The sequence below is a fragment of the Miscanthus floridulus genome, chromosome 8, assembly GCF_019320115.1.
Source record: "Miscanthus floridulus cultivar M001 chromosome 8, ASM1932011v1, whole genome shotgun sequence".
Lineage (NCBI taxonomy): Eukaryota > Viridiplantae > Streptophyta > Magnoliopsida > Poales > Poaceae > Miscanthus > Miscanthus floridulus.
In genome coordinates, this window is record NC_089587.1 from 23544679 (window position 1) to 23570598 (window position 25920).

At 43.6% G+C, this 25920-nt stretch overlaps 2 protein-coding genes, 1 non-coding gene and 2 pseudogenes across 4 annotated transcripts; 3 read left to right on the top strand and 2 right to left on the bottom strand.

The window, feature by feature from the left end:
* Nucleotides 1-6206: 6206 nt before the first annotated feature.
* On the top strand, nt 6207-7586 carry LOC136471347 (uncharacterized). Its single transcript, XM_066469076.1, has 2 exons — nt 6207-6335; nt 6467-7586. The coding sequence occupies exon 2, from the start codon at nt 6629-6631 to the stop codon at nt 7571-7573; it is 945 nt and encodes a 314-aa protein (XP_066325173.1). The 5' UTR covers nt 6207-6335; nt 6467-6628; the 3' UTR covers nt 7574-7586.
* Nucleotides 7587-7783: 197 nt separating this feature from the next.
* On the bottom strand, nt 7784-8715 carry LOC136471348 (uncharacterized; annotated as a pseudogene).
* Nucleotides 8716-15553: 6838 nt separating this feature from the next.
* On the top strand, nt 15554-21173 carry LOC136468701 (disease resistance protein RGA2-like; annotated as a pseudogene).
* A 227-nt stretch (nt 21174-21400) lies between these two features.
* On the bottom strand, nt 21401-23100 carry LOC136471349 (peptidyl-prolyl cis-trans isomerase FKBP16-1, chloroplastic). Of its 2 annotated transcripts, none has more exons than XM_066469078.1 (8): nt 23037-23100; nt 22746-22928; nt 22625-22659; nt 22436-22529; nt 22252-22312; nt 22075-22120; nt 21845-21915; nt 21401-21693 (listed from the first exon to the last, which is right to left on the bottom strand). In XM_066469078.1, exons 1-8 carry the CDS (start codon nt 23096-23098, stop codon nt 21616-21618), a joined length of 630 nt encoding a protein of 209 aa, XP_066325175.1. In that variant the 5' UTR covers nt 23099-23100; the 3' UTR covers nt 21401-21615. The 2 variants fall into 2 exon arrangements, with proteins under 2 accessions (XP_066325175.1, XP_066325176.1); XM_066469079.1 differs by having other exon boundaries at nt 22746-22922; nt 23037-23097.
* A 107-nt stretch (nt 23101-23207) lies between these two features.
* On the top strand, nt 23208-23288 carry TRNAL-AAG (transfer RNA leucine (anticodon AAG)). The gene has a single exon. It is a non-coding gene; the product is annotated as a tRNA-Leu (tRNA).
* The last annotated feature ends 2632 nt before the right edge of the window (nt 23289-25920 follow it).

Here is a 25920-nt window from a genome sequence, read left to right on the forward strand (position 1 = left end):
GTGTTCGTGTTTTGCTGCGGATTTCTCTTGTTACTCTTGGTGGTTGCCGCCACCTAGACGGCTTGGAGCAGCGAGGATCGTCGAGCGGAGGTGGTGATTGTCTCCGGCTCCGATCGTGGTGATTGTGAGGGGTTCTTGACCTTTCCCCGGCGGAGCGCCAAAAGGTACTCTAGTGGATTGCTCGTGGCTTGTGTGATCCTCATCTTGTGTTGGTTGTGCGGCACCCTATTGAGGGTTTGGCGTGTGAAGCCAATTAGCGCGTGAACCTCCAAGTGAGTGAATCGCCACAACGAGGACTAGCTTGCCGGCAAGCAAGTGAACCTCGGTAAAAAATCATTGTCTTCATCATTGATTCCGAGGTGATTGGTCATCATTGTTATTCATCTTCGTGATTGATTGGTTCATTCATCTACACGGCGGTATAACCCTTTTAATCACTCTCTTTACTTTACCGCAAACTAGTTGACAAGCTCTTTAGTGTAGCTAGTTGTGAGAGCTTGCATGCTTGGTTGGTGTGGCTCTTTAGTTAGCCTTTGAGAGCACACTAACATAGGGTAGTGTCATTGCTCTTGTGTGAATTGACACTATCTAAACTAGAATTGTGGTAGGTGGCTTGCATTTTGAGGAGGCTAGCGCAACACTCGCTTCGCCTCATAATTGTCTAACCATTTAGTTAAGTGGTGTTGTAGAAATTTTTATTAGGCTATTCACCCCCCTCTAGCCATTAGGACCTTTCAATGTTGAAATACCAAATGATTTTAGCTAAAAAAGTGATGAATACCAGAGATGTATAACTCATCAAGATCTACAACTTTTATTTTAGTTATTTCTTTATCTGACAAAGTGATAGTAAACATTGTTCACAAATCAATATGTTTCTCGTATAGTTCATGAAACTATGAGTGATATGTGAATTTGTGAATAATGTTTACTAATACTTTGTCAAATAAAAAAGTGACCAAAATAAAAGTTGTAGATAATGATGAGTTCAACAACTTTTATGTTCACGACTTTTGTAGTTGAAATCATTTAAGGTTTTAAAATCTTGTTTGAAGTTGCCATTTATTGAAATTCCAAATTTGAATTGTTCCAATTTTATCAAATGAAAAGATGACCAAAATAAAAATTGTAGATAGTGATGTGTTCAACAACTTTTATGTTCATGACTTTCTTATTTGAAATCATTGAAGGTTTCAAAATCTTATTTGAAGTTGACATTTATTGAAATTCAAAATTTGAACCATTCAAATTTGGTCAAATAAAAAGATGACCAAAATATAAGTTGTACATCTTGATGAGTTCTACAACTTTGATGTTTACAAAATTCTCATTTAAGATCATTTGGTGGAGATGAAATTGTTTTAGTTGTTTTAAATTTCAAATTTTTAATTTTTAAAAATATTCTTTTTGTAAAGAACAAAATATAGAATTATATATTTTCTATATAAAAAATGTATATATAGATACATTTATATATATAGAATAATCAAAAAACAAATATATACAGTTATATATAAAGAAAAATAAATATATAGAACAAGTAATAAAAATAAATTGAAAAATATTTGTAGGGGCGGCTCACTCTCCAACCGCCCCTACAAATAGTCCCCAGTATAAATATAGGGCGCACTTGGAGGCCAAAATTTGGCTAAGTCTGGGCGCTCTTCTTTGTTGCAGACGCCGTCAGGCGACTGAATACCCCCCCCCCCCCCCCCCCCGCCGCCACCATCTCCGTGCCCTAGCACCACTTCCTCTCACCTCCGCCGTCCTCCTATGACTGCCTTCGTCGCCCACCACGCTTCGTCCGCCAAACGCCGCCTTTCCCCAGGCCAGCCACCACGATGGCTAGGGTTTGCACGAAAGCTCACACAGCCGCGTGGCTGCCATCGCCCCGTCCATTTTGGACCTCGACCTCCGTCCTTGCTAGCCCTTGCGCGTCCGACCATGCGCTTTGGTAGTCGTCCCTGCCACCGGCGGTGCCTCCTCTTTAACCTCGCCGGCCCTTGCGCGCCTGGCCATGTGCTCTGGTAGTCGTCCCCGCCACTGATGGCGCCTCCTCTCCGACCTCTTCTCTGGCTACCGGCCCCCACGCATCGCTGTCGTCTTCTGTAGATAAGCCCAACCCCTTCTCCATTCCCCGGCCCTGCATTTCTCAATTGTGTGCTGTACAGAGATAAAAGATAGAATATTTTGAATTCTTATTGTGCTTGCTGATGCTAATTGTGTGGTATGCTTCTGGATGACTTGTTGCTACTTATGCACCTGTGCCTGCATATGCTATTTATCTACATGTGGATAAAACACTTAAAACAAAGAAAGCTATGTTTAATATTTAGGAATGCGCCATGAATAATATTTGTTTGGACTGGTTTTTATTGATTTATTGCTATTGTGGCTGAAAAAGGTACCCTAGATAACTTTATAATGTCATGGTGTAACTCAAGCATGTACTGTGAATGTGAAATAGGAAAGTACAGTGCCATGTTACCTCACTGAACTGTTGCTATCGCATTGGGGTAGCTTAGCTACTACTTTCCTTGAGATCTCATATCCAAAGATCAAATGGTCCATAGAGATACAGCAGCAGTTAGTGTTATAGTACTGATCATGATAAGCTAAGCCAAAGCCAATACAATAAGTAGCATGTGTCCGGGAAAGAAGATGCTAAGATACACAAGACAAGAATAGATGCCTAATCACCCTTATTTTAGCAATTGCAAGAATGATGGGACATTGTGTTGGGCTGCAAAATATGCACTAGGACTGTCATTGTCTGGAGTAGCACACTTTGAGGCATCCAAAATGTTGTGGGATTAGTTAAAAAAAGTTTGCCCCCCTGGTTTAGCTTTGGTGCACTGGCTATTTTTGTTTATTTTTGTCTCGACACACAGATGAACTCTTGAGTAGAACAAAGTTTTCTTTGACATATTGCTATTTATTTTCTTGAAAGCACCAAGGGCACTCGTGTTAGTATTGTAGTTTTTTTATACCCTTTTAGCATGTCTGCTACTAAATTTTCAACGAAGGAATTTGGGAGTCGTTGTGATGCAGAAAATATGTAAATTGAGTAGCTTACACCCAAATTAGAATAAATATGTGCTACCATTGATGTGTTTTGCAGAAAATTTTGTGGTGTAGAAAAATATAAATTGAAAATTTTGTACTTGCATGGTTTCATCTCTCTTTGGCACTTTATCGCTTGGAAATTCAAAGCAAAATAATATTTTTTAAACAATAGGATATTTTAGAGCTTAGTATCTTTTATATTTGACTTCTGCATGACATGTACTAACTGTAGGAAACATGTAATGGAATGATGTTACAACATCAATATAACATTCTTATTTTATATTGTTAATAGTATCGACACTCGGAAACCAATTCTCATTGTTTTTTTTTTCACCCTATAAATTAAAGGGAAAGCAAATTAAAGGCTCATCAATCGATCATTATATATTTGTGCTTTCAGTGTTCAATGTTCATATGCATGTATTATGAGGGAACTGCAACTGCAACTGTAAATTTGAAATGTCATTTTATGTGCATTCTACTACACTGCTGCTTTTGTTTATACTAGTACACTGCTGCTTTTTTGGCCTACTTGTACTAGTCTGTTATATGGTCAGTAATATATATGGTCACTAGTTCATCGATTTTCTGCTAATAATGAGACCAAAGCTACTGTTTTTTAGCATGCAGCAGCTAATTTGTTTGGCCTAGTCCTACTACTTCTACTACTCTTCTCTCCTCTCCTACTACTTCTATGTTTGTCAACAGTTGCTCTTTTTTAGGTAGGCAGCATTTTGACTATTTTTGTCCAACTCTTCTCTCCTCTCTTTGGCTAATGATGAAATTGTCCAACTCTAGAAATTATCTTTAATATGAAGAGGTGATGATCAAGAACTTGTGAGAAACTTGGTATCATTACCAGCCGTCCCTACATTACATTATCCTCTCTTCTTTGTTATGATGTTTTGATGCTCCAAGTTTATGATTAAATGATGATTGACATGTTTTTGAAGCCTCTACTACTGCTACTACTCATTTTTTATATATTGTTGTTTTATAGGACTACTTTGGTTTATAGACCTTTTTAATTTTTTATACCTTCTCGCATACCTAAAGCACAATTTTTTGCATCTATTATAACAAAACGCGAAATAATGTCACGGACACCAAACAGTGCAGCCCGATGCCCCGAGCATAATGAACAGCCAACATATGAGGAGCAAGCACAAACAAATTTTAATTACCCTAGACAGTGGAAACTGGATGTCAAAGAGCTAGCTGCTAGAAAGACCCTTCGGAAAAAAGAGGACATCCATGCGAAGAAACTAAGGCAAGAGTCCCTTAAGGTTTTGGCATACATTGCCCTGACTTTTAAAAATCTCCAACAACACTCTACTATATGGTTACCATACAACTTTGAGTAAGTTCAACTCTATACTTAAAGCTTTGTTCGATATATTTTATTCGATACAAAAGAGTTTATCTAGTTCTATGATTAAATTCATGCAACAACCACTGGATTTGTATAGGCGTCGATGTCGGGAGGAGCATGGCATGTGTCTTTGATTCAATAGATAGGGACCCGGTGACATACAAAGACTTCATATCGATTCTCAAGACGTATACATATCGACAATCCGCATTAGCTTATATGTTTGTATACATACTTATAACGTTCACTTTTGGATACTAACAAGTTTCATTTGCTAAAATAATTCGAACAGGGCATTTAGGTTCTATGTCAATGAATATCACGGAAGGCATGATCCAGTAAAGAAGGAAAGGCTGGCTATAAAAATACTATGTGCGGTAAGTGTAACTTACTTTAATACTCCATTACATAGTTGTCAAAAGCATTACTTAATATTTTCATATGCAAAACACATAGAGCCCCAAGCAAAAGCCTGGAAGTGTACATTATGAATACTATGTATGTTCTATGATAAGTAACACTGGTGCCTACAGAAGACACCCCTTAAGGGTAAGTTTGAACCTCTTCACCCGTAGTATAAAAACTTCGCACATGATCTGAAATACTAAACCAAAACTTGTTCTCTTATAGTGAAAAGAAGAGAAAGAAATGAAAAGAGACCCATACAAGGATGATCAACTCTTAAAGCTCGTCAGCGACCTTTGTAACTTTATATTGGACCAGATTATACACGTCAAAGGCACCTGCCATAACCGAGATTTTGACTTAGGTAGAAATTCTCGGTACCAACACCTTCGTGAGACTGAAATGCTAGCTCTAGGCCGTTGATAACAATGCGTATGGAATTTGACATTGGTCTTATCTTGTGGGACGGTTTGGACTTGTGGAACAAATTAGATTTGTGAATTATGTCTATTTAATGATGGATTGTATATATTCTTGTGAATTAGACTTGTAATGGTAGTTTATATAATGCTCTTATGCTTATGGTCAGATTTGAATTATATATGTTCTGGTCAGATTTGAATTATATATGCTTGTGGTCAGATTTAAATTATATATATATATATATATGTTTTGGTCAAATTTGAATTGTAAATTTGAATTTTTTTTGCAAAAAATATACGGTACAAACAGGTATTATAGGGGCGGCTGATAACACCAGCCGCCTCTACAAATCAATTTGTAAAGGCGGTTTAGGAACCGCCCCTATAAATGCATGATTTGTAGAGACGGTATGGTAGAGACGGCTGAGCCGTATCTACAAAGTCTCACCAGCCGCTCTAAAAACCATTCCTGTAGTAGTGCTTGTGTCTTCCGGGCACACCATCCGGGCTAAACGCGCAGATACAAATTTATTAGCCGATGATCCGAAACACCGATAGGATTATACGCTAATCACTACAAGAATTATGTCGGTACATGACGGTATTACCTCTGGAATGAACCGTCACAGATGACAGAATTATATGATAATCTCTTATAAGGTCACCAGTGAACCGCCATGTATCACCGTATTTTTTTTAGTGAATGTGGCAACCGTATATGATTAAAAAAAGAATGTGGCTACCATGACGTGTATGTTTCTTTGCTAAAGCCTCGAAACTCGAAATCTCTACAAACTACTGCTGGCTATAAATAGTAGCAGCCGACTAACAAGCTAGGCAGCACGTAATTGGAGCTAGTCCAGTCAGTGGGCAAGATCGTCCCACCTGTAAAATGTAGAAATTATATCAAGAAAAAAAAAAATACATCTAATTTGAGGTGCCCGTCTTGTTCTGTCTTCCGGGTCATTTCTTCCTTTCCGTCAACCTTTTTTCTCGCGCCCAAACAGGAATTTTCTCGTTCTGGAAAAGATACTCTCCACCACAATCGATTGCAAAAGGACATGAATGTATGTTCACCACGTCGAATTGTCCAGCCATTTTTCTTTTCTTGGATTGTAGATTCATTTCATGTTCTTTCTTTCTTTTATTGTTTTTCTAATTGCCCATTCATTGATGCTGTTCGTGCCCACGCATGCAGCCCATGACGAGCGAGCATGGAGGAGCCTAGTTCTTGATCCTATCTCCCAACATGCTTGACGAACGCGACGACGAACGTGGGTCGAACGCCGCATGCCAATGCGGTTGATCTCATTCCTATTATTAAATCCGTAGCGATTCGGGTGGTTGATTTTTGTTGATCATGCACAAGCGATCCAAATCCTGCGAGCCTTACAGCAAGATGGAGGAGCGCGTCGGGTGCACCACCAATGCCGCGACGTCCTGCGACGACTCCGCCACCGGCAGGGCGCCGTCGTCGGTGGCCGCCGCGGCGCAGTGCTCCACGGTGTCGGTGTTCCTCGCCAAGATCAACGGCGCCGCGCGCCTCGTCACCGCCGTCTGGAGCAAGAGCCTCATCAACCAGTCCTTCACCATCTCCATCGACCGGCCCGGCGCCGGCGAGAGCGACGGGCCGGTCACCCACAAGGTGGAGCTGAAGCCGTGGCCGTTCTGGAGCAAGAAGGGCGGCAAGGCGCTGGACGTGGGCGGCGGCGACCGCGTCGACATGTTCTGGGACCTGCGCTCGGCCAAGTTCGCGGGGGCGGGCAGCAGCCCGGAGCCCGCCGGCGGCTACTATGTTGCGCTGGTCAGCAACGACGAGGTCGTCCTCCTGCTCGGCGACTGCAAGAAGGACGCGTACAAGCGGACCAAGGCCCGGCCGTCGCTGGAGGACGCCGTGCTGGTGTGCCGCCGGGAGAGCGTCTTCGGTCGCCGCAGCTTCGCGGCGCGCGCGCGGCTCGACGCCAGGAGGAGCAAGGAGCACGAGATCGTCATCGAGTACGCGCTCGCCGCCGCGGGCTCCAGCAGGGATCCCGAGATGTGGATCACGGTGGACGGCTTCGTGCTGCTGCACGTCAAGAGCCTGCAGTGGAAGTTCCGGGGCAACGAGACGCTGCTCGTCGACCAGGCGCCGGTGCAGGTCATCTGGGACGTGCACGACTGGCTCTTCGCTGGCCCGGGCACGCAGGCGGTCTTCGTCTTCAAGACCGGCGCGCCGCCGGAAATCCAAGAGGACAGCGGAGGGAATGGCATCCAGGGTGAAGGGACTGACTTCTGTTTCTTCCTCCAGGCATGGAGGACGGAATGAGGCGGTGACATATAGGATAGGGGTGAAATCTGAAGGGTAAGGCAATCATATCGACTTATCTGTTGATATGGATGACATTTTATCCAGCTTTACAAATTTGTAACAAGGAACACTTCAAGTGAATCGAAGTTTCTGACACTGGAAATTCAATCCAAGCACACCAGATGTAATACAACACTAGAACTTTTTTTACACTGCAATGTAACTGACATAGAGAAGATATCAGGGTATCTAAGCAACAACTGCGAAGTGTTTTTAAGTCATAGCAGATACAACAAGAGCACCAAATTCATGGCATTGGCTCTGATGGCCACATTCATTCACTCCACCAGAAAAGTTGTGTAGAGCCCAAAGAACTGCTTATTCTAGAAGAAGACATGACTATCATCATATCATAGCAACTAAACTTCTAGTTTCCATCTCGCCTTGGTTACCAATCATAGCTTAAATATTTCCTCCACCGGCATAAAAGCACTGCAATGTGCAATCTCAAATGCCTGATCATGGCAACAAAAATAGGAAATAAAAAAAAGGTGTGTTGCATCTAGATGATCATCCTTCGTTCACTCCATCACAGCGACACCGCCAGCTGCCTTTATCTTCCCTATGATTGCTTCCGCTTCCTCCTTTGTGAGCGATTGCTTCAGAATGACTGGGGCCTTCTCCACTAGTTCCTTTGCCTCCTTGAGCCCCAAATCCGTAAATGTTCTGATCTCCTTGATAATCTTGATCTTTGCAGCAGCATCGAATTTCTCCAACTTGACATCGAAGACTGTCTTCTCAGCTTTCTTCTCCTCAGCCTTCCCAGTACCGGCCCCAGAACCACCCTGAGCACCAAAACTGAAACCCTGGCCAGATATCGCCTGTGGCGGCTCTTGGTTCAGTCTGAAGAGAAGGGCTGGGGCAATCTGTTTGATCGCCTCAGGAGGAAGGGCAGCAATGCGGTCAGCTAGATCCACAACTTTGTCTGACGGTGGCGGCATAGGCCCATATGGGTCGTATACATCAGGGTACTTGTACTTCTTAGCACCCGTGTCCTTTGCAGCCTCAGTGCTGTATAGATGAGCGCAAATTACCGAAAGGCGACTCCCAGAGGATGATTTTGAAAGACATAGTCGTCAAGCTATTGTACAGAGACTCATCCTAATATCAGTTATGTGAGTGCAATATTCTCCACCTGCACCATAACAAACAAGAATCAATACTAAATGAGACTTGAACAAAAACTTTCAGAGTGCACCCTGAATCCATAAACATCTTGAAGCACACATATATATGCATGTATAAACATAATAGTTTAAATGGGATCAGCTGCAGATAGTCACAAATCCAGCGCTGCTAGGTGGCGTTCGGGATTGGAGTCGCCATTTTACAAGTTTTTTAAGGTATTTCATTTAAACCAATACAAAGCATAATAACTTGTGCCAGAAATGTATCTATTTCGTATCAAAATTTTCCCATTCTTTTCCCAATCTCCTAGTTTCTAACTTTCTGTATTCTGCACGGGAGCACAGCGATATGCAGCGAGAGCAACAGATACAGCGAACTGCTCAAGGTCATCTATTCAAGAGCACGGGAGGATCCAGTACAGGACATCGGTGGACATATGTGCAACCGATAAATATTTTTGCAAAAAACTAAGTTTCTGTGTATATAATACACATGTATATAACTGCGTCAGATCCGGGATACACATGGCTTAAGGTTTAGGGTTTGGGGTACTCGGTTTCGCACAGCGGGGGGAGGGAAGATACGGGAAGGGCGTACCAGATGGATGCTCGTCGCCGGTGAAGCGCCCGACGAAGAGGGCGGCGCCGCTCGCCCAGCCGCCGCCAGGAAGCCACGAGAGAGCGAGAGAGGTAAACGGCAGTGGGAGCCTGGGAGCCTGGGAGGTGAACGAGAGAGCGAGAGAGGTAAACGGCAGTGGGTCTGTCAGCCCAGTAGGCCCACCGAGGAAGCAACGGGCCTACGGATAGGAGCACTCTGCACTCGTGAGAAAGAACAAGCCCGTTTTCTTTATCGGAAATGCTTGCACAGGTCGTCTGTCCCACTCCCTACTCACGTCATTGTCGCAGCATCACTGTGCATACGCGCCGTACCACTCTGCCCCTGCCGCGCGCGCACCCATCGCTGGCCGCGCCCCATCTCCAGCGAGCGGACGGGGCTGGACGACTGCAGCCGAGCCGCGGCGGCACTAGAGGAGAAGCCTTGCCGACAGGAGCGAGCCTGGGCAGCAAGCAGGCGGGAATAATCGCAAGAGGCCCGACGGGCTGACGTCTTGAAGTGGAGGTGCTGGGCCGACGTCTCCATGCCCCAAGCTTGTTGTCTACAGCAATTCTTCACCAAGTAGGTCATGGCCGTCGGTGCACTGTGTTTTAAGTGTTTGATCTAAATATTGTAAAAGTATATATGAGATGTTGCATATATTACAATGACAATATACGCATGTTGCATGCGTATGTTTTCAATTGTTTTCGGTGTTTTCCCAAGTTTTTCATCTAAAATATTGCAAAAGTAGATCTGGATGTTAAATATGTTGCAATGATAAAATACGCATGTTGCAAGCCTATGTTTCAAGTGTTTTAAGTGTTTCAGACATATGTTGCAAATGTTTTATCTGAATGTTTCGAAAGTAGATCTTGGTGTTGTATATGTTGCAAATAGCTATACAGGCATGTTTCAATCGCATATTCCAAGTGTTTCATCTGCCTTCATGTAGAGAGAATTGTATTTTTAACAGCCCAAACAACGTGCTTCGCAAAACTACCAGAGACAAATGTTTTGGCTGCTATTTTTACGAACGGCGTTTGGGACGCTAATTTTATGAAGCACGTTGTTTGGGCTGTTAAAAATGCAATTTTCTCCTTCATATGTATGTTGCAGATGTTTCATCTGGATGTTTTAAAAGTAGATCGGGTGTTGCATATGCTGCATTGGCCCCGGTGGCTGGCGGACGGTGTCCTGTCGCAGGTCTTCGCCTCCTACCTCGCCCCTTCCTCGCACGGCGTGCCTCACCCACTCCTCTCCTCTCCCTTCTCTTCCCTCCATCTCCGGTCGTAGTTCGAGCTCGGCCCACGAGCGCACTGAGTCGAGTAAGCGTAGGGGTAGGCTCGGCCAACGAGTGCACGGAGTCGCGGACATCCGGTAGGCGCAGCAGCAGGCGCGGGACGGGCGGGCAGACGCGGAAGGCACGAGCAGGCGCAACAGCTTGTGCACAAGGCGAAGCAGACGTGGGCATCCGGATGAAGGCTAACGTCCGGACGTACAGGCACATTCCGTTTTTTTTATTTTGTATTATATGTTTCTCTTTTTCTTGTAATAAATCTTTGTGGTTAGTTCGAGTTATCATTCATCAATGTATGGAAGTACGAGTATTAAGTTTCAAACAAACCAACTACTAGTAGGAAGGAAACAAGTCATTTGCATGTTTGAAACTCATATTGATTTGACTGGAGGTCATATATTTATTTATTTCGACATTTTTCGTTATCAGTTGAATCGTCACTTTGTTCGATCGTACACACCCAACGCTTTTAAAAATGGCCCCTATCCAAGTTACAACTTTTCATGAAAAATGTTTCATATTTTTACTAAGAAATATTCTAGAAATGTATATGTGATATATTCCATAATATGAACTTTTTTGGTTTCATGAGAGAAATGTTACATCTTCGGCTTCATTATAAACTTATTCCATTAAATAATTCTTTTATGGAAGATATAAAGGATAAATTTTAGAAAATAAAAATTGTATGCATGTTGATTCCATTTTACTGAATTAATTCAAAGTAACACAATGGTTCAAATGGTTATAAAGTAAATCAGAGTTGTATAAAAGATTAATATGTTTAATAAAGCTTTGAATCTATAATTGGTTTCTCACACACCACCTCAGCCAACCATTGTCCGCCACATGGCCCATCTACGCGATGCTCCCATCCTCACATAGCATGTTTTATAGTCAATGTTATTTTAGGTTAATTAGTGGTAGAGCCCGGTCTTTAGCCTATGTAGTATTATTAAAATAAGGAAGAAATGCAGTTTTTAGTTTTGAATCTATTGCCAAAATCTGATTTTGGCATCAAACTTAGAAACTATATTTTATTGACAAACTATGGAAACCGAACAAATTTAGCCCTTTAGCCAATGACCAAAGGTGGTTTGCCTCTATGTATTTTTCAAAAAAAAATGTGGTTTAATCTCTGAAAACTCATAAAAATCCATTTTAAATCACAAGAGTACAAAAACTAGTGCCAAATGTTTCCAAGAATATAATTTATGGGCCTGTTCGGATGCCATGTAAAGCTGTTGTTGTATGCGGGGTCAATGGTGTCCTCGCAAAGTATTGTAAGTGTTGGTTGTACCAACCGCTTTACTGATATTGGTGCTATATTTGGAGGTATTTGTGTCTTCTTTGTTCCTATTTCTAGTGTTTAAATGTTTGTAGTTGTGACCATTATTTATTTATAATATTATTTAGCACTTTACTTTTTGTTGATCACATGATGTTTGAGCCACTGCCTTGTTTGAAACCTAGTTACTTAGTCTAGTGATCAAAGTAAAGCAAAGCAGTAGACAGCTTAGAGAAGATCTTTAGAACATGGCATATGCAAGGTTTGTGTTGCCTTTTTTGTGACTGGTTTGTGTTGCCTTCGAGATCTTCCATGTACACGAAGTCTATTGGCTCCTTTTGGTCGGTTTACTGGCCTAATATAACACAAAATAGTAAGGTAAATGAATAACCATTCAAATAACTCTAAGGGCTCGTTCGGTTAACAAGATTCCTGCCCAGGATTTGTTCCACCTCATCAAAGTTTATAGAAATTAGTCTATCATTCCTAGTAGGAATCATTCCAGGGCATCATTCCCTATCAACCGAACGGTGCCTAAATAGAGCTACAATTGTGGCAGAACCGCCTAATCTAATGCCCTCCCAAGAGTATTTATCTTCTATTAGACACTAAGTACCCAAGAGAGTGCATTAAATCGTATCGTTCCATCGAGCACACCCCAAGGGAGAACTCGAAAATCCACATTTTCCCATTCGGATCATAAATGAGAGAATAAAGCTTACAACATTCTTAGTCATTTCTTACATCACTTTATTACAACATCAGGGTACTTAAACAAGTTGAATGCAACAACGGGATTAAAACAGTTTACATGTAAACAATTTTATACATTTCAAGTTCACAAGTTTTATCCTGCAGCGGGAAATAAACATATGATTAGAGTTATAGGGGAAACAAAGATTAATTTAATGATATGGTGAAGTATTAACATAGTGGACATGTATATACAAGAGATGCTAGCAGATTTTTATATCTTTTCTTATAAAAACCTTTAGCAAGGGTTATAAATAAACACTATGATCGTAGCGCGAAAAGAATCCTTTCTGAGCCCACCAGAATGTTTTCACACACAAGAGTCAGCTCTATGTATCCTCTGGTCACCTGCAATAGGGGGAATCAAACCCTAAGTACTCGATTGTACTCAGCAAGACTTATCCGACATGAGAAAATAAAAGTCTCCAATGATATGCAAGGCTATCTGACTTGTGGGTTATTGCATCTACAGGAATCATTATTAACCATGCATCCTTATATTTAATTTTATTAGCAGTCATCATTAGTTCATTAACTAACCATTCTATGTAAGTCCCTATGCAATTTTCAAGCAGGTGGTAAACAATCAGAACTATTTTACCATCTTTCATATTCTAGTTCTTACTACGATGCTAGACCATAGCCAAGTCAGTACCGTCTCGAAGAAATGGCGATTCGTGATTCAATGTATCCCAGCTGGGTACCCCGAAACACATGCTCTGCTTGTACCCCAGGCACAAACGGAACCAACTCGTCTCACTCCTGTCAAAGGGTCCAGGTCCCGTCCAAACTTGGACTCCAAGACCCCAACAACTGAGACACAGTCTCAGTATCATGCTTAGACCTCCACCTAATACCCACCCCTAAAAGTTAGTCTAGAAAGAGCCAGAACCTATGACAAGAGAGTAACAAGTCTTTCTGCTCCCATAAGCAAGTATGTGCTGAGGATAATAAGTCTGTGATTTGACTACCATCCACAGCAACAGATAGTCCTCAATCGACATAGGCGGAATAAGTACAATCCGAGTCTCGCTCTATTGCCTAACCGAATCTAGATTCAAAGTACAATTCCGCTCGATCTCCAATTATTACCATATATATTTCATGTGATAATAACCCGATAATAGTAACAATAACATCTTTTCCTATCTCTCGCGAGTGACAGGTAATCAGTCGACTTCTACCGGATCCTATACCATAGCAATCTACATGATCCTATCTTACTAGTAAGACTCATGGGATAAGGATATATGTATATTCAAGTGGGTTTCATTTAACTCCTCAAAACTTAATGCACAACATGAAATAAAGTGCAGAATATTAGAGGTTATGCACCGGAGCTTGTCTGGGCAAGATATAACCAAGGATTAGCATTCAATTGGGGTGACACGATCACCAAGGCTCCATATTTTCCAGTCGACTCCACGGTCCATCGTTGTCCCTATTATGATATACGTAGACGCAACGTAGAAAACGTAATTAACTAACGGCAACCGTAACTCTAAAAATACGATTACGCTCCGTAAGCTAACAAGCTAGCTCTAATGACTAACGCATTAGGCTTTGTATCCACATCATCAAGTAAGGCTTTATTTCTAGAAAAAATTTTAGTTCTACAATCCTAAGATGTTTTGGCATTTTATCGATTAAATATATATATTCGAACTAGGGCTTATTTAGCTACCCTAGCAAATTAATTATTATGGAGCTACAAAAATTACAGTGAACATCTAAACATGTTAGGAATTTTCTGTAAAAATTCTAGAGCCAACACTACTACCAATTCCTCATAATAATTACTACAAGTTGATATTTTAACAATATTAAGTGCTTCCAATTAATTAGATTACTCTTGAAATTTCCATGAAACTATGAGAACAAAATACACTAATAGGTAGATCATAATTTTAGGAACCGAACAAAATTGGTTTCACAATTTTTGGTCAAGTACACAAATTTATTTTGAATTTACAAGTTTGCCTTAGAAACTATTTTAAAAAATACTTAGAAAAGGAAAAGGGCCGGCGGCAATCAATTCGGCCCGGCAACCCAGCACGGGCACGGCCTCACGGAGGTCGCGATGGCCCAACATGGCCCAAGGCTGGGAGACCCGCGCGCGGCGGCGGCTTTGCAGAAAAGCCCCTAGGCTTTCAGAGATTAATATGACTACTATGTGCATTATTCCTACCGTTAGCAATCTTGCAGCCAAACCCTCGGATATTTTCACCTTTACCATGGGGAGATCAATAGGATCCCCGCACGCACAGGCGCGGCGGCCGAAGGCCTAAGGCGGTTACGCCGGGCAAACCAGACTCACTACAATAGAAGTAAGAGACCGACCACCATCTATGACTAAACATGCGAGAATGGATGGCGGTTAGGGCTCAGAGACGCACTAGCGCGAGCTACAGCGGCGAGCGACTATCCGCGGTGGCAGTGCGACTGTTCCGACGAGTCTAAGAGCTAACGAGATGATAGAGATTGTGAGGGAGCATAAAGGGCTTACCACGAGGCCATCCGCACAACTAGTTGAGAAGGGGAAGGTCAGGAGAACCCTAGCCACGTGTGCCCGCACCGCGCGGCGGTGCTCCGAGCCCGTCACCGATGTGTCACCACGTCGCCGATGAGTTCCCTGGCTAAAATAGTGCAAGCACCGGATAAAGAGAGTAAAGACGAGTTCGAGGATACGAGCAATTGAACCGCTACCAACCCCTTGAGCCTTACCCCCAAATCGGCCGGTGGTGAGCAAAACATCAATTTGTTGATCGGCAGTGCTCGGCCGGGCTTGAGGAGGATGGGGTGCCTAATTAACTTCCTATACTACTCACGGTATGAGGAATTGAACTGGGAGCCCGAGCTAGGGATTTAGAAGGGGATGGTGCGCTACTGCTGCAACGTCGTGGCCTGCGGCCTCGACTTAACGCGGATCGGCCAAGACATGACGAGGGCACAGCCACATGGGGATATGATCATGGAGACGGTAATAGAGGCGCGTCGGTTAGTGAGGGGATAACGACAGAAATGGGACAAGCAAGAGCGCCAGGCATAGCACGCCAAGGCGACAACGGCGTGTGGGCGGCAGGGCAGTGGTGGCGAGATAGCAGCGCTATGAGACAGCCGAGGCAGGCAGTGACTCGGCGGGTAGGTGAATTGAGCGACGAGACAAGAGCCACGATGGCCAGACGGCGACCGCCGCGGCGTCGGCTTGGCCCCGTGCACGGCCTTGCCAGCAGTGCCCACACGGCAGCCGCGCAGCAGCACCGTAGCTCAGCCTAGCCCTATGGAAGGCGACCGTGGCTGGCACAGCCTGGCGTGCGGCCGACAGCCGACGAGGCCGGCCAACGGGGCAACGGCCACAGCCAGGAATGGCCAGGCAGCAGCAGCGTACTCGCGTGGTGACTGTAGACCTAGGCCGAACAACTGCAAATGGTGACGTGCACGCATTTTAATGCGAAGCAAAGGGTGTCGATCATGTCAACTGAAGTTCAACCATTCCTACTAAACTAAAGTCAACACTACCAGCTAGCTAGCGGAGCAATCGTCATGACCCGAGAGCAACTAAAGAGGGAGATAAAAGGATGTCAACTTAGGTTCGTCGCTGGAGTGCTGGTTCACGAACAGAGCGTCAACAACATGGTCATAGCACGTTCTAAGAAAGTTTGAGAAATTTTAAGAGAACAATGTGTCGCCCAACACCACTACAACCGCATGTCTAAGTTCTCGCTTAGAGGCAACCAACCGTACCAAAACATGAAACTAGTGTTTAAGAAATTCTGTTAGAATTCAAATGCCAAAATAACATTGTCCAACACTCTTTTCCGACTTAGAAAAGACAAGGGTTCAATTTGGACTTAACATCCATGAACACTTGTTGCCATAATTTTTAAGAGGTCTATACCTTAGTAACTTCAACCAAGAAATACTACATGCAATAGCCCATACTTTATACTAAACCATAGGAATAAAATACTTAAGCACTATTTTACTATTTTGCTCAATATAATTCGTCAAAATAGCATTTTAAACATAAGTTCCAATTCTTGTCGATTCAACGAAAAGGCTGATTTTTAGTTTCAGATTCAATTTTTGAGCTCTCAAGAACACTAGTTAACAACATTTATTTTCAAAAATTAAAGTTGCATTTTCAGCTATACCACTTGCTCATCATCTTTACTTAAGTACTACACAAGTTATATTTTATTTTTATTTATATAAATTATTTTTCATGCCAAACAATTAAAACGACTTATCCCATTTTTCTCGTTAGGATTTTCATTAGCACTTTTACGCACTAAGTAAGTTAACTTGGGCATTTATTTGAGTCCACAAAAGTAAGTCACATAGAATTCGCTTATCATTTCATGTGTGTTATAAATTTAAAACTCGAAAACTTGTTAGGCTAATTCCTCTCGGACCTCAATCGTGGTGCTAAGCAAGCTCGTAACACCAAGGATGTTACAACAATGGATAGATTGTATTTTTGGAAAACTTTTGGTATCAATTTCTTTTTTTAATTTAAATGAATTCATTATGAATGCTTAGAGATTAGACAAGATTTATCTTAGTACAAGATACAAGAAAAATATGTATGGAGGAAAAATCACCTTTGGAAACTAGCTAAAGACTAAAATTATCTGGCTTCCATATTTTGATGGTTAAAGATATCTACGTTAATTTTAATTTTAATGGCCAAAGTAGGACTCCAGAGATTGGCCTTGTCATTGCTAGAGGTGGGACTTGGGCTGTGCCATGCTGGCACGGCCCTCTCGTGCTTCGTGCCGTTTCAGATCATGCCCTCTAGGCACGGGAGGTACGTCGGGCCGTGCCGATATGGCACGGTGAATCTTTCTTTGGCCCAAGCAGTGGCACACCGGCATGTCTTCGGGCCATGCCAACCCAAGCACGGCTCTCAAAATATCTTTGCTAGTTTTCTTTTTTCACTCGTGGTATGAAATATATATATATATATACCCTGTAGGCTACAAAATAATTTATTTTGTAGCCACTTTGAGTTATGATAATTACTATGTTAATTTACGAGAGTATAGTAATCCCTTACTAAGTGGTTTACTATAACATTATGGTAAATATCCCCATGTGTTATAGTAACCCAACTATCGTAAATATGTATTGACATTATCATAAATTAGTATATAAAATTATCGTAAATGGGGGTGGCTACGGAATAACTTATTTTGTAACCGGCTACTGAATATACTATCTTGTGTGTAATGAAAGTTTAATTATTTTCATAATCTATTCAAGAATTAGATAAGATGTAGTATAGTAAATGCTAGAAAATTGCATTGTATAGTTGTAGAAGTGTCTACGTGCCGTGCCGGCTCAAGCACGGCCCAAGATGTGGGCCGGGTCATGTAGCTCGCCGTGCCGAGATCTTGGGCACGGCACGGCCCTCGTGTTCGTTTCATGCCGGCACGGCCCCGTGCTTCAGGTCATGCCAAAAGACCGTGCCATGACCCACCCTCAAATGGCACGGCCCAAGTCCTAGCTCTAGTCATTGCTGAGGAAAGGGCCCAGTGTTTCGTCCAAGCTAAAAGATGGTGTAATCAAGTAGAAAATGAATTAGCTTTATTCTTTCAGCAGTTTGGTTGGGGCAAGCACCTACGTGCATGTCATCTCTTTAATTCCAATTATAATAAGGCCAGTATCAGTTGGAGTATCATTTGAGTTCATCCGCATTTAATAGGTTGTCACATAGCATAAGCATTTTTATAACATGATGACATTTTAAAGAAAACTGAAAAGAATTTAGTTTCATATAGATTAAAAAATATTATCTTGGTTTCCAACTCTAAATGGGTCATGAAATTAAATATCTATGAAACAATAGAATGAAGCCATGCATTTAAATTGAATTTTATCTAGGTAGCATTCTTGAAACAATGCAATGAAGCTTGCCACTGAGTTAATAAAGTGCTCACTTTTGCCAAAAAGGAACTAATAGCAAGTGGACACTCACTTCAACCATGCAGCCAAACCCAATTTAGCTTGTATTTTTATGTGGCTTACATTGGCATTGACAAATTTCACTTAAAGCCAAAATTCAGCATTTCAAATTTGACATTGGCAAGATTTAAATTGACTTCTTTCTAGATGAAATTGAATTGAGGGCCAAAATAGTTGAAAAGTTGCAGTTTTTGTCAAGCACCAGTAATGTTGGAGTCAAATTGTTGATTTTTTTTAAAAGGACGACAAAAGCTTTGCCGTAATTTTTATTAGAAGAAAAAAAAATAGAAGTGCTTCATTGCATTGTCGAAATTTGACATTGTTGTTTTTTGAGTGTTTGGCGACGTGCCTGTTGATGATGAGACAATTATGGCTTCATCAATTTCAAGATCTATTGGTTCGATCATTGGCATGGTAGATGTGTTTATAGGAGTAGAATGTGAGAGTGCATTCATAAGGGTGTTATAGGACTAGAGTGAGAGTGCATTCGTAAGGGTTAAGCCCCTTTGGCACGGCTCATCCAAAACGGCTTCACCGGTGAAGCCAAAGCCGGTGAAGCCAGAAAAACTGACTTTTCCCAGCTTCTAGTTCATTTTAACCCCGGCTTACAAAACGACTTCACGCAACAGTGTCTCGATTTGCGCAAAATAGATGAAGCCAAAGCCGGTATAAGCCGTGCCAAAGAGGCCCTTAGTGTGCCTGTCTGCGTACATGTATGGTTGTTTGTATTGTTATTCGTTAAAAAAAACTTATACAACAAACAATAGGTTCCTGAAAAAACAAGCAGGCCTTCGTCATCAACAGTGATGGTAATGGTCTTACCAAGGTGTCCGTGGACACTTCTAATGGCTAAGCCGGCGATCTTTGAATAAAGAGTTGAAAACTGGAATGCTGTCGGGTTGATTGGTATCATAAGTCAAAATCAGACGCTCAGAGTTGAGATAACCCAGTAGCGTATTTAAGAAAATTCTTTCTGGCGTTGATTGGTACCAGTTTGATGATCTCGAACAATTCTTAAAAAAAACGGCCAGGTGGTAGGCGGACACGGTCGGGTGGCATCTTGCGCCTAGACGGTGAGCTAGGCATCTCAGCATCTGCCTTGCGAGTCTAGGCGGCGGCAGTTGGGCGCTAGCCGGCAGAGGCGGCGAGGTCTCGGCGTGTCATTTTTTAAACGAGTACCAGAGCAAGACGAAGCTTCTGACCGCGGCTTTCGGAGCTCGTTGGCGCCGCGCACCGAGGGCGCTACTTCCTCGATGCGTCCGGGGGCAAGGCGGTCGAGGTAACGGATGAGGACGACAGCCATGCCGGGGGCGAGGCGCGCCGGTCTTTGTTTTCGCCAAGCTCGTTCAACGCCGCCAAGCGCGTGCGCATCGCGGCAAGGAGGACGCTGTTCCGTGGTGGCGGCGGCGGTGGCGAGGTCGACGGCGTCCTCGCCGACATGGAGAGCGTGTCCAGCGATCTTGCCGAGTTCATCATGCTGCTGCAGTGCTGCCCGCCGGCGCTGCACCGGCCGCTGGCCACGAACATCTACGCCGACTGCCAGGTGTTCGGCAGGCACCTCGAGAGGCGCCGTGTCATGGACTTCTTGCTGCACGACGAAGACGCTGGCGGCGAGCTAGGCGTTATTCCAGTAATCGGGCGCGCCGGCCTGGGGAAGACGACCCTCGTGCAGCACGTCTGCGACGAGCTCGCGGTGCGCCGCCACTTCTCGCTCATCATGCTGCTGGACTTCCACTGCATGAGCCTCACGGTACCCAGCGAGGCCGTGCAGCTTCTGCGCTCTCTGTTCAGTGTCGCCAGCACGGCAGGCACCAGCCTCGGCGGCTCCGGCGAGCAGCTGAGGCTCCTCGAGCGGAAGCTGCGCGGCGAGAGGTTCTTGGCCGTGTTCGACAACGTCGACCCGCGCAAGAAGCAAGTCATAGACGCCATCATGCCGGCCCTGCGGCGCGGCCGGACAGGGAGCAGGATCATCGTGACTGGCAGCGACAAGCACGTCGTGGACCTCGGCACGACGGAGCCAATCATCCTGCGGCCGCTGCCACCGGAGGAGTACTGGTTCTTCTTCAAGGCGCACGCGTTCGGCGGCGCGGATGACGCCGAGGCGGACCCGCGGCTGGCGGCGGAGGGCCAGGCCATCGCCAGGAGGCTGCGCCTGCGCTGCTCCTTCATCGGCGCCAAGGCCGTGGGCGTGCTGCTGAGGTCCCGCCCGGACCACAGGCTGTGGCGCCGGGTGCTGGCCGCCAGCCACGCCGAGTCCTCGTGGTTCGCCAATGGCGACTACTCCGTATGTAGCCGCCACGGCCGGCAGCCTCCTCCCTCCGCACGTGACGGTGCGCGGCATCGCTGTCTCTGGCTCGCCAGTGAGAGGGCTCGTCGGCCTCCAAGCCGCCACTTTGACAGCTCCCGCTGACGCTGACGGCGGCGGCGGCCGACTGGAATTGCCAGTGCTGCTCTGCAAGTCGGTCTTCCCCTCCTACTGCCTGTACTACACCGCTTATTGCACGATCGATACAGAGAGCAAACAGTAAAAATCTCGCATACAAATAGCAATGCAATTCAAAATCACCTTTTTTCCTTCAAACTTTTGGGTTTACGAGTTCGAAGCGCTCTTTTGAGTTGCACAAGGGGAAAAAACTGCAAGCATGAACAGTGACGTGCAGTTCGTGAATGGCATATTTGCAAATGGTCATGAAGAAATTCTGAGTCGCGTATCCGTTTCAGTGCAGAACCATTCAGAAACTTTGACCCGCTTCTCCATTTCAGAGAGAACCGTTCTGAGTCTGAAGTTAACGATATTTTGACAAAAGCAGGATGGCTGCTGCTTGACTATTTCACTGATTGAATTTACTGATTTCGAATTTAAAGGGAGAACATTTATGTTTACAATGAACTCGGTGATTCCCTTGGAGCACCGTTAGCATTGACCAAGGAAGATGACGACGACGATGATGATGATGGCAAAATGCAGAATCACAGGATCTTCAGCAGCTGAACCTCAAACACCAGTGGCTCCTTGGCATGAGACAGCAGACTTCGCCGCGGTCCAAACTACAAGTTGAACCAAAAACAAGCCGAAGAGCAATCGTAAGTCAGCTGTAGAAACCATCAGAATTGTGCAAAATCTACATTTTACAGGTAATGTACTAATGTTCCTTCAAATCAAATCTAGATAAAAGAGTACAGCATCGAGATCGTGCACCTCTTCTGGTATGGGCTTCAATGTCTCACTGATGTAGCCTACTTCAGGAGGAATCAGAGCCCTCCTCTTGCCTGCACAGTGCACAACAAGTCATGAAAAAGGTTAGAATAAAATGGCAGTCCTAAAACCACAGTGTCAACCATCAAGATTCACATCATTTTAAGGAAAAAAACTGAACAATTAATTTAGTATGCTGCCTGCAACTGGAACTAAGCTGGTATCCAAATTACCTCCGGCCTTCATCCCAATTAGGACGTCTTTCAAGCCTCGAATCATCTGAACAGCACATAAGCTAGACATCACAACAAACGAACTCACAGAACTAGAAACTGCAGCTGAGTGCACCTAGAGGGTATCTACACTCCTGAAGAATGTGGGGGAAAATTTTCAGGAGTGAAGCTTGTAACCTCTTCTCCGCCAAGTGCAAGTGTCACCGGCTTGCTCTCACCGCTGAACTGGTCCACCGTGCTGATTTGCAGCAGACAGGGAACACGCGGTGAGGCCACCAGATAACTGGACTCGATCTAACTGAAACTGCTACACGTTTTCAGTGTATGTACTGAACAACTCTGGCATTAGAATTCCACACACCTATGCACGAAATAACCGTTTGCGCGGCGGCAGACGTAGTTGAACTGCACCAGATCGCCATCCCGTGCCTCAGGCCCCTCCCCATCGACGACATCTTCAGATCAAGAAGCGCAGTTCGTCCATGAGCAATCAGAAACATAACTGAAACACTGTGCGACTGACAGCAACTCACTGCTACCAGTACAGTACCTTCGAGTATGACTCCGCTGTCCAGCTTCCGGTACCTGAAAACTTCAAAACGGAATCAAGAGATCAGATTGCGTGACCACTGGAAAGATCTGTATAGCTGCGACGACTCGTTCCGCGTTACCTGATAATATCAGGCTCTGACATTGCTGCTTGCGCCGGCATGGAGAGGGCCACAGCACCAAGAACCGCCAGCTCTGAAACTGCCCTCCGCCTAGAGAGCGCACAGGTTGCCTTCAGGGACGAAGCCTTACTGCGGCGTGCCGGCGGGATCTTCTTCGGTTCCGACGGCGACGGACACCTGCATCTGATTCAAAGAACTCCCGGACGGGGCCAAGAGAGCACTGAAATTATAAAAACTGGACACATTTTTTTTTCTCGTCTTGACTGTGGAGGAGATGGCGTTCGGCATTACATTGGAGACGAGGAAGCGCACGGGAATAGATTGGCGAGTGACGTGAGCGACGCAGACTCCATTGTTGCAGCGTCTAGGTCGAGCAACTGGATAATGGGCGTCGGCCCAGCCGATGAAAACGGATAACGATTTATTTAATAAAGGAAGACATGTGAACAGCCTTACCAACTCGACGAGATGGCCGAGTTGGTCTAAGGCGCCAGATTAAGGTTCTGGTCCGAAAGGGCGTGGGTTCAAATCCCACTCTCGTCAAATTTTTATCTCCTTGTAGTCATGACTTTTCTTTTAAGTTTTTTCCATATGGTCCAGTAATATTCTTATTTGATTTTAGTTACCAATTTTTACCCCTTGTAGTTATGACTTCCATGAATATTTTTCATGTTATTTTATTTTAAAAAAATCTTTCTACTTGTAGTTATGACCTCTAGGAATGTAACTCTTTAAAAGTAGTAGTAAATATGCTCGTGAAATTAAACTATTGTTCGTCTAATCATATCATTTAAACGCCATATAAATGGTACACTATGATATGTTGTTTCCATTTAGTCCGTCATTCATCTCGTTTAATTGACAGTTTACCTGAATAAATAGCCAAACGGCGGGTCTTTAGGAGAACACGGGACATAATGGGGAAAACTTAGCCAACCTATAAGCTCGGACATAAATAGTTAAGTTGGTATGGGCACCCGGCTAAGCTGGGTTTGGCTCTGTAGTTTGTCACGCTGTCAAAACCGACTAGGCCGACTTTGCAACCCTGAACCCTGCTAAGCTGGGTTTACTTATGTGTTTTAAATACTACTATTTGTAGAATTTTATATGAAGTCGGTCATTCCAGATTTTCAATTAATATATTGAACTACGTAAACTCATAGTGTCAGTCATTTTGTATTTCATATGAAATATCATTACTCGGCGCGCGGGGAATTCACCTAGTCTAGTTAGTTATTATTGTTGTTGTAGAGAATAGATAGGATAGCCCATAAAACAGATAGGACAATCGGCTATAAAATGATATTATGCTAGTTTTGTTTATATTTAATGAGGTGACATACTAGCAAAAATGATGGCATGGCACATAAATTATGAAAAAGAGAGATGAGATGGGCAGCGTGCACTCGGCGCATCGAAAATTGATTAAAACTCCATTGAGAACATTTTTCTTCCTCACAAGTTAGACAATTGAGTGAAACTTCAACGAAAATATTTCATTTTATAATACCAACATTTAAATATGTAGGGCACATTTGGTTCACGGTCGCATTGTGCCGCACATTGCACGCCACAGTTTCGGCAGCCGTTTGGTTGGGTGCCGGACTTGCGGCATGCCACGACATGAGCACAGGGCCGTAGTACATTTTCAACACCACACCCTGCAAAAAGTGTGGCGAGGAAAATTGTCGCCGCAGCCTTGGCGCCGCCCCTGCTATGGCTCGGCGCGCTTAGGCGTAGGCCAAACAGGCCCCGTAGACACGTGAAACTGAATAAAACTGTGAAACGTAAGTCTTTGATTTACTTCACCGTCCAAATTCCAAATCTAGCACCTGGAGTATTTTTAGGGAATATATCTAGCACCTGGAAGCTGTAATGGTACAATCTTTCTACGTGCCAGGCTGTCACATCCGATTTTAAGAATAAAATGGGATGCATAATCTTGTGTGCGTTCAGAGATCAGTCACACACATATAGCCGATAAATTATAGATAGTATCATCACAAGTGTTTATAACATCACGAATAATATGACATAGTCTTCACATGAATACAGCGGAAGTATAAAGATAACTCTCTCGCAGAAGCTCCATAGCACAGAGACATTAACTGGTTGACCACAAGTCTAGTAATCCTCAGGAAAGTCGTCGTTACCATTGCAATATGTTACCCATCCGGGGTTTTTATCCAAATAATGAAAATAAACAAGCGTAAGTACATGTCGTACTCAACAAGTGTAACATGGGGTTCATGAGGCTCAAAAGGCTTGACATAGGTTTAACAACATTTAGCTTTTAGTTGTCATAGTTTTAGCATAAGAGTAACAACAAGTTGTTTTAATCTCAAAGTAAAACACATGATCAATGTAAACATGAGTAATATATAACAAAAACAATTACTTAATAGTGATCATCTATTTCATAAGGGTTCCAAGGCCGCTCGTGACCGTGAGCACAGTTGTTGTAACAGTTTTACACTCTGCAGAGGTTGTGCACTTTCACTATAAGTTGTGATACATATATGTCCGGGTTTATAACTCCCAAAACACTTCTAAGGTGAGCAGACAAGGTACACTATGAATCCTTTCAAAGGTTCATCTAACAAGTTAGGGTCACTAGGTTTCCAATTGGTAAGCAGATATAGGAACCCCTGTCGAATGGCACAATTCCTTCACGGCTATACATATAAGAGTAGAGGCTGTCATATACCCATCTCGGCAAGCCCCTCTTGCGCCATAAAGGTAACCACTAACAAGTTAGAAAAGGTCCTCATACTTAACTAAAGCTAGAGCCATGTGGCCCTTACAATTGTACTATAAATCCCGGATGATAACTTACAGATAAATCCTTAGGGAGAGGAATCTGAAGCATTTAGAAAGTAGCTAAACACTACAGCCCCTTTTCCAAGTTGATAAAAGTCATGTTTTAATGTTTATTACATATACCATTAGTCAAATTATAAGATCATGGTTTAGTTGAGCACTAGCAAAGCTACCCAATGCATATCCCATAGGAGTCAAGGCATAAGTACAATTCTAGAAAATCCTTATCAAGGTGGCACATGCAAACATGGATTGATTATTAAAGTGAATAGGTAATAAGGATGATCCCATGCTATACTTGCCTTGATCAAAGTGTTTCTATTGATCCTGTTCGTCAAAGTAGTACTCTTGATCA

Bases quoted from the DNA above. Each gene is read 5' to 3' on its own strand.
- LOC136471349 (XM_066469078.1), bottom strand. From the start codon at position 23,098: ATGGAGTCTGCGTCGCTCACGTCACTCGCCAATCTATTCCCGTGCGCT. The intron at 22,530-22,624 runs GTACTGTACTGG...CTTGATCTGAAG, and splicing joins CAGCGGAGTCATACTCGAAG to ATGTCGTCGATGGGGAGGGG. The intron at 22,121-22,251 runs GTTACAAGCTTC...TGTGCTGTTCAG, and splicing joins TTGCACTTGGCGGAGAAGAG to ATGATTCGAGGCTTGAAAGA.
- LOC136471347 (XM_066469076.1), top strand. From the start codon at position 6,629: ATGCACAAGCGATCCAAATCCTGCGAGCCTTACAGCAAGATGGAGGAG.